This window comes from Xyrauchen texanus, chromosome 28 (assembly GCF_025860055.1).
Source record: "Xyrauchen texanus isolate HMW12.3.18 chromosome 28, RBS_HiC_50CHRs, whole genome shotgun sequence".
NCBI lineage: Eukaryota > Metazoa > Chordata > Actinopteri > Cypriniformes > Catostomidae > Xyrauchen > Xyrauchen texanus.
This window is the reverse complement of record NC_068303.1, coordinates 20,497,133-20,505,487: the sequence shown is the minus strand read 5'-3', so window position 1 is coordinate 20,505,487 and position 8,355 is coordinate 20,497,133. Positions and strand designations below refer to the sequence as shown.

Genomic DNA, 8,355 nt, shown 5'->3' with positions numbered 1-8,355 from the left:
ATTAGAAACATGTATATTTACAAAAGTTCTTTACATTTAATACATATATTTGTTTGTAAGAAAAACACCTTAAATTGCACTTCAAAATATAACCTTATCAGAACTGTTCCTGTCTGTCTGTGCCTTATGTCTATTTTAGACACCTCTTCATTGAAAATCTATTTTCACAGAGAGCAAAGTGCACCAGGTCATAACACTGTTAACCTTTGCCAACAAGGTTCATTAAGTGTAATTTCAACATTCTAGTTAGCACATTACCAATGTCCTCTACAATATGTCGGTCAGCACACCCTGGGTGACTGAATGTGTTCTTGTCCTCTGTGGCCCCATCTGCTGGTTAATGTTAATAATGCAAATAAGAAGAAGGAAGACCACAACAAAATCATCAATTATGCCCAACATTCTGCTCAACGGTCCAGGAAGTGTCTCCAGTGGGGATGCCAGAGACAAGGCTGCCCCAAAGCCACAGACAGCAACCCTCAAGAGAAACAGCCACACCAGGCTGCCCATGTTCCCCAACCATCGCACCAACAACAGCAGGAAGAGTGGAGCATCACACAGGTAATCTTTAACCTGGGAAAGGAAGAATTACATATTGTAATGTGTAACCGCAGAGGTGTTTTAGAGTTAAGTTTGTTCTGAATACATGCATGTGTGATCAATTTAATCATATTTCCATGTTTTCCCACTATACACTAAAATGCCCTACACCCTCACTGACCTGTGGTTTCACAACCCAGTGTACCATAAGAGTATTAAAAAGTAATGGAAATAGGTGTGGTGATTTGATATAGCCCAGAGCAAATAAAATGATAAGGTCTTTGCTGAGAAGTAATAATGGTAACTGAATCTGCCAAACTGATTTACTGGGAGAGGCACAGATGTGTCAACAAAAGAGAGAAATGTTATATAATTATTATATATAGTTTTGTGGTGTTCTGAGCAGCAGCATCAATGAACACTAAATTAAACTAAAGTAGGCTACATTTCCATGACTCCAAAACTGACTGAAATAAAGTTCAATTTGTAGTTTTTGGTACACATTAATACAATTTAAAACACTTCTTAATTAAACATGAAAATGCCACTAGAAAGGTATTGCACAATGGCCCTGTGAAATGTAATGGCATTTAATATATTTAAATACAATTAGCTATACCTTTTACTATGGCAGCCCAAAAATACTAAAACTTAATTAAAAACAAAACTGAAACTAGAAAACTAAACGAGAGGTAAAACTAACAAACTATAACTCTTTACAACAAGGTTCTATTTGTTAACATTAATAAATGCATTAAGTATCATGAATTAAACGATAAACAATATTTTTTACATAATTTATTAGTTTTTCTTTTTGAATTTATTTTTTACTTTGTTAGTTAATGCATTGCATTATGATATTGTTCACCCAAAAATGAAAATTCTGTCATCATTTACACATCCTCATGCCATCCCATATATGTTTGACTTTAATTCTGCTGAACACAAACGTACATTTTTCCAGGTCCATACAATGCAAGTGAATGGTGACCCAACATTTTGAAGCTACAAAAAGGCAGCCTAATAGTTGCCAAGGAGACTGCTGATTGTAAAATTTATTGTGAAAAATTTGTTACATTTTGGCATGTTCTCCCCATAACCAATTGGATCACTTCAGAAGACAAGGATTAAACCACTAGTCATATGGATTACTTTTATGCTGCCTTTATGTGCTTTTTGGAGCTTACGCATTTTGGTCGCTGTTCACTTGCATTGTATGGACCTACAGTGCTGAGATTCTTCTAAAAATCTTTATTTATGTTCAGCAGAATAAAGAAAGTCATACACATCTGGGATGGTATGAGGGTGAGTAAATGAGAGAATTTTCTTTTTGCCTGAACTATCCCTTTAACTAATGTTAACATAGAACTTTTTAATTGAAAAAAAATTATTAGTATATGTTGAAATGAACATTAACCAAGTGCTGTAAAAGTATTGTTTAAAAGTACATTCAAATAAAAACTAAATTCAAAATAACCCTGTTACTGAGCTTTACCTGTCTTGGTGCTCCAGAGAAGCGCTTGTTATAGTCTCTGACATGTCTTAACACTTCTCTCTCCTTACATTCAGCTGTGTTCTCACTGAAGAGATGACACATCTTATTCACCTGAGAATAAAGAATAAAAGACACAAAAGAGAGTCAGAGATTGACCCTTTCTGTAATTCAAAGGATTTTACAGATGGTATGAAATACAGGATGTAGGTATCTTACCTTCTGTCTGCATAAAGGACAGTTGATGGTATCTAACCAGGAGCCATGTTTCCAGTATGATATCAGACATGGTGCTGGAGAGGGAAAGAGACAGAAGACAGGTAAGCGTGTGCTACGTGTTAACAGAATAATGACCTCTCCTTCACCCTGTGCCTACTGCCATGTGCCAAATCTTTTGGCAGACAGAAATCTGTGTTTATTACCGCAATAGTCTACACAGGCATTTTATTGCTGCTTCACAGAGGTAAAGCTGTGAATTGTAAACTATTTTTTTAGGACTTGATGTCTTTTTAAATTGTGTATTGACTCAAGTAACACAAATTTGGATTATATTCACCTTCTGTTAAAAGTACACAAAATGTGGATTAGTTTCATGTGTGTTGCAGTTACTTAAGTCATACTTGGATCTCTGGCATTCCCATTTAAATAAAAGGATTTAAATAAAATCTAATTTGTTTTCTTATAAATTATTATTTGAGATAAATGACACTAATGTCTGATTCGAGGATCAGGTCCAGCTCTATATGGTTAATATGTGAAGAGTCGTAACAAACAGGCTGTCTAATCTAAGTGTAGTTTGAGGGCATTGTGAAACTAGGCAACTGTGTATGTGTATCAGCACATATCTTTATTTTATTTATTTATTTCATTTAATTTAATATATTTGCTGATTTTAAATAACAGTCTCTTTGTTGTGTTTATAGAGGGCCTAATGTGTAAGAATTCATGTGATCTTGTGTCAGGTGAGAGACACAGCTATCGTAACTATGACAACAGTGTAATATTAAACTCCATACGCAACACTGTAGATGATGTCACGTGACCCAGTGAGTGTTGAGTACTTGGAGCGAACACCTTCTGTGTAAATGCCCACCACCATCTGCTCTCTTGAAATGTTGACATGTTTATCTAGTCTACGATTTGCTAAGTACCTAAAGTAAATCTAAAGTGAACCAGCATGTTATCAACATTATTGTACATACAAATCTGTGTAAATGTCATTGATTTTACCATCCGATCTCAAAACAAATTTGATTAATTTACATTCTGAACCACAAGATGGACGATTCCGTTTTAAGATAGCTAATCTTTGTCTACAGAAGAGATTAAGTACTTTTATATTAATTTAGTTTAATTCTCTAGCATATTAATAAATATTATTTATAATTATTTGTTATCTTTACAATGTGTCAACATGTATCAGTCCTAAAGTTAAAAAAATAAAATAATTTGAGTACATTTTACTTAACTTTTCAAAGGCTTGAATAATTAATGAGCTTGCATGGTTTCACTGTTTGCAAGTTTATTTGCATGGTTTCTATTGTTAATTTTGGTGTTACGTTTGGTAACTTCTTGTTTTGTGCAGTCTGAAGTTCGTTTTATACTCAAAATTACCCATTAATGAAAACATTAATTATCGTGTTTTTTGCATCAGGTTATTTTTATCGCCAGTAATGCAAGACAATGTTGTCCTATTGACTATATACACTGTGCATTAAGCTTTCCTGAGAGAGGCTTCCATATGTCATGTGGTACATGACTAAACATGTTTGTAAGAAAAATCTAAACAATACATGTTCTAATAATGTCATAGGTTTAATATCATAGGGTTATTTGTAAGTAAAAGTTACTGTATGTACTAAAATGTTTAAGTTACATTTACTCACTCACTTTAATCAATTCATGTCACGAAGTTAAGTAGATTTTACATATTTTTATACCATTAATATTTACTTAAAAACTTGTGAAAGACAAACTAAGTAAATCTTACAAGTAATCTTTTTAGTGTACGAAATGACAGCACAGACCAGAAATCTGGTGTTATGATTAACAAAACAATCTTTTCTTTGCAGTGTGATGTATTTAGGCAGTAGGTTGACACGCACCACAGAAAAGGTGCCCACAGTTAGTCACTATAGGATAGCTGGCTATTTGTAAACACACAGGGCAGTGGAGGTCTCTGTTGCCTGCTGTTAACCACGGCTTGTGCAAATCCTGCAAGCATGAAAATAAGGGATGATTATTCCGAAAATATAATCTCAAACACTTTAAAATTGCAACAATACTAAACAATAAATGTAGTTGTTGAATACAAATGGAACACAATAAACACTGCTCCAATGCTCAAAGCATTGTTTATTTCTAATGATTGCTTCAGTCTTGCAGTATTTCACTGTGAATAAAATGATGGGGATGTGTATTCACCTCTCTGTTGTCAATGTCAGGATTGTGTGGCTGACCATGACTCCATATAGAGGACCTTCAGAAGTGCGAGATGCAGTTATTGAAGAGCTATACAGTGGAGTTTATATTCACCCATTCATACATTGTTATTTGAACTGAGAAAATCCAAATTACAATGCAGGACTAAAGTTTAAAAGGTCATCTCAGGACTGGATATAAATTGATTCATGAGCATAGTTACTTTAGATTTTCTTTTGAAATTCTGAGTAGCCTAAAGTACTTCATTCTATTTCATAAGAATAAAATCATGTATTCATCTCAAGCTAGAAACTGAATTCTATCTTTAAAACTTAAAAAATGTATTACACTTTTCATTACTGAGTAGTCTGGACAAGCTGAACGATGTCTGGAGGAGCATGTATGACATCTAAATTTAGCTGGCTGACACAACTGTGTTTTACTCACAACAGATAACGCTATGTCTGACAGCTTACATGAGTCTTTGAAATACAGTATGTCAGTACCGAACTAATATTTGCCTTTAAAATACAAAGAACAGTATTTAGAGTTATGTTTTTCCCCCCTAGCTATAGTCTTCTTTTTGTTTGTGTTGACCTTCACTAAAAAATGTGATTCAGTGTAATCTTGTTCTCTTTATATAAACAACACAATGGCACCTCATCCCATAGGAATGTATTTGAGAGTTGAAGAGTTAAATTTATATGAATGAAGTTTGACATACTAAACTCTCTGATGTCATAGTGTAGGTCTTAGCGTGTCTGTGCGGTGTCTTTTATTGCCCCAACACACCATAACACAATCAACATGCAGCCTTAGAACAGCACAAAACAGTATATACAGTATATATACATGTGCATAGACACATACTGGATGTGACTGAACACTTTAGATAAAAGCTTACATCAAACAAAATGTATATAATATTAAGGGAAGTTCCCAGTTAGAAAAGTTGCTGTGTACATACACATAATGCAAGACAAAAATCATAATTTAAATGTTCAAATTACACAACATATAATTTTAAATAGGAATACACAGCACAGAATTTGAAAAAGATAGAAATAGTTTGAGTATCTCACCTATTGTGAAAGCTGAGACTAGTGGCCATGTTTCTTATTAGTGATTCAGTTGCTCCTCTCGCAGAAGGCAGAGATTGGAATGCTTTCTCACTGCTTCACTGTACACAGTAAATTTGACAGACAGGTCAATCATTTACCAGGGATTTCAGTCCCACATTTGTCCCTTTTTTCTGGGGTTAAGTAACTACACTGACTTCCAAGTGGATTTGCGAAATTAAAGAAAATTTGCTTGCAGACTAACTGGCCTCTACAAATAAACACTAAATGTTAATGCAAATTGCAAATGTATTGATTAGCAATAGCAGATCAGAAATTTGTGTTGAACAAAGCCTTGCCCATTTCCAGGTGTGCGTTGCTTCATTTTTGTCATGTGACCGCTTACACAGGTTTAAAGACTGTAAGTCTCCTCCTACTTTAAGAATTGGTATATGGTTAACCTGTCTATCATTTACAGTAAGTTTACCCAATCTAATGTGCTGTCCCACATGGATGAACAAAGAAAGGCATTTCACTGGAATGCCTGGAAATCTCATCACTTGAGCAATCTAGTGAGTTAAAATAAAGCCACATCTGAATTAATACTATAACCGTTAGTCTTATGATATACAGAATGCATATAGTCAACTATCCAATCTAATTAGCCATATACACTCACTGAGCACTTTATTAGGAACATGGTCCTAATAAAGTGCAGACGTGTTCTGCTGTTGTAGCTCATCCGCCTTGAGGTTAAACATATTGTGCATTCTGAGATGCTGCTCTGCTTACTATAACTGTACAGAGAGCTCAAACCATTCTGGCCATTCTCTGTTGACCTCTCTCATCAACAAGTTGTTTCCTTCCCAAGAACTGCCGCTCACTGGATGTTTTTTGTTTTTGTCACCATTCTGAGTAAACTATAGCTACGCTGAGCAACACACGAAATCACTGAGATCACATTTTCTTTTCCCCATTCTGTTGGTTGATGTGAACATTAACTGAAGCTCCTGACCCGTATTTGCATGATTTTATTCATTGCACTGCTGCCACATGATTGGTTGGTCAGATAATTGCATGAATGAGTAGGAAAAAAAAGTGTTAAGTGTGTGTATGTAGTCTACATAATATGTGAGTGTATTATTTATAATATGTCTCTTGAAGAATCAGACCCCTACTGTAATCAAGGATGTAAACAAATGTTCAAGATTGCGGGGACACAAAGTAAAGTTTAATAATCTGACATTGAAATCCTAATATTAATCAACCACTATAATATCGATGGTAATTATGGGCCTGAAAAAGGGATAGTTCACCCAATAATTAAAATGCTTTTATCATTTAATCATTTACACATGATGTTCCAAACCTGTATAACTTTCTTTCTTCCATGGAACACAAAACAAAGTGTTAGGCTGCCTCAGCCACCATTTACTTGCATTGCGTGGAAAACACATGCAATGAAAGTGAATGGTGACTGATACTACTGTTCTGCTTAACATCTGATTTTATATTCTACAGAAGAAAGGAATATAGGTTTGAAATGACATGAGGGTGAATGAGGTTTTACTATTACAGGATTTTACCCTTTAAGTAAAATCTTGTAATATTGTTAGCTCACGTAACTCAGTTACCCCTCTTCCAAATTGGCTTCATACCATATCAGTCTATTTGTCCTGGACCTTTTTGCTAAAAATTTCTCAAGCTAATATTTACCTTTCCAATTTTTGCTCAAAACGGCAAGGTCACAGTGGCTAAAAATAGCATCTGTTGATCCACAAGGGCCTTGATGGCACAGAGGTAGGTTAAAGACCCCGGCTCTGAGAGAATCTGAGAGCTGGTAGTTTCTATAGGTCAAGGCTGTCATGATCAAGTCCAGTGTCATGTCAGTCTAGCACCACCACCACCAGTTATGCTGCCCTACATATTGTTGTTATCAGGTTGAAGTTGCAGCAGAAAACCATTTTTGATATATTTCTAACCAGAGCTTGTATTGTTAAATGGGACCCTAATTATTGCAAAATTATAAAGACTCAGAATTTTTGTGTATTGTTAGGTTGTAGTACATTTTAATGTCTTTAATGATGATTTTGTATAAATAATATGTAGACTACTGCCAAAATTGAATGTTTTAATGGATGCATAAAAACATTCCACTTCTCGGTTGAATATTTATGCAGTTATGGAGTGTGTCTCTCTTAATGTTACTGGAATGGAGTTAACTTATCTATAAAGCTGATTTGCAATGAATGCACAAATGTGTCCCACATTTTATATGTGGTTTATAAAGAATTCCCACATATTAGTGTGCTCATTCCGTACTAGGTGTGCATGTGACTACACCATCTTATCTTATGTTTTTATTTCAAAAGGGGTCATAAAAGGTCTGAGAGTTGTTTTATACATGTTAATGTTAATGTTTAACTGCAGGAAAAACTAATCCATAGACATTGGGGTAAATCAGTATAAAGCCTCTACATTTGTCATGTTTTAAAGCTCTTTAACAGACTCAGTGATGTTTCTTCAAAGGTTTCATCTATTTCTCTTGATCTTTTTGCAGCAAATATGGAAAAGATTCATTGTTTTCTCATAATTGCATGCGTGGTACTAAAATAAAATATAGATACAAAAATATAAAAAAAAAATAGCCTTTGTAGACTGTGTGAGCTGGGGCATCAGTCGTCCTATGAAGCGTGGGCATTTGTAAAAATGGACAAGCAAGTGCTGAATATATAATCAAGCGTATTGTGCCAAATTTGTGTTTTCTATGGTGACCGTGACGTGCACAATCTGAAAACACAATGGCAAATGCAAAAACAAAAAACTATTTGGAAACACAACAAT

The 8,355-nt window shown here is 34.6% G+C and overlaps 1 protein-coding gene across 1 annotated transcript; it reads right to left on the bottom strand.

Moving 5' to 3' along the window:
- Positions 1–5: 5 nt before the first annotated feature.
- si:dkey-183n20.15 (RING-HC_RNF170 domain-containing protein) lies at positions 6–5,605 on the bottom strand. The gene is made up of 6 exons (XM_052096457.1): positions 5,536–5,605; positions 4,457–4,511; positions 4,138–4,246; positions 2,252–2,325; positions 2,036–2,146; positions 6–573 (listed from the first exon to the last, which is right to left on the bottom strand). Exons 1-6 carry the CDS (start codon positions 5,562–5,564, stop codon positions 268–270), a joined length of 684 nt encoding a protein of 227 aa, XP_051952417.1. The 5' UTR covers positions 5,565–5,605; the 3' UTR covers positions 6–267.
- Between the last annotated feature and the right edge of the window lie 2,750 nt (positions 5,606–8,355).

Excerpts from the sequence above, each read along its gene's own strand:
- si:dkey-183n20.15 (XM_052096457.1), bottom strand. The coding sequence starts at position 5,564 with ATGGCCACTAGTCTCAGCTTTCACAATAG. Across the intron at positions 4,247-4,456 it reads CTGACATTGACAACAGAGAG|GATTTGCACAAGCCGTGGTT; the intron begins GTGAATACACAT and ends TCATGCTTGCAG. Across the intron at positions 2,147-2,251 it reads GTCCTTTATGCAGACAGAAG|GTGAATAAGATGTGTCATCT; the intron begins GTAAGATACCTA and ends CTTTATTCTCAG.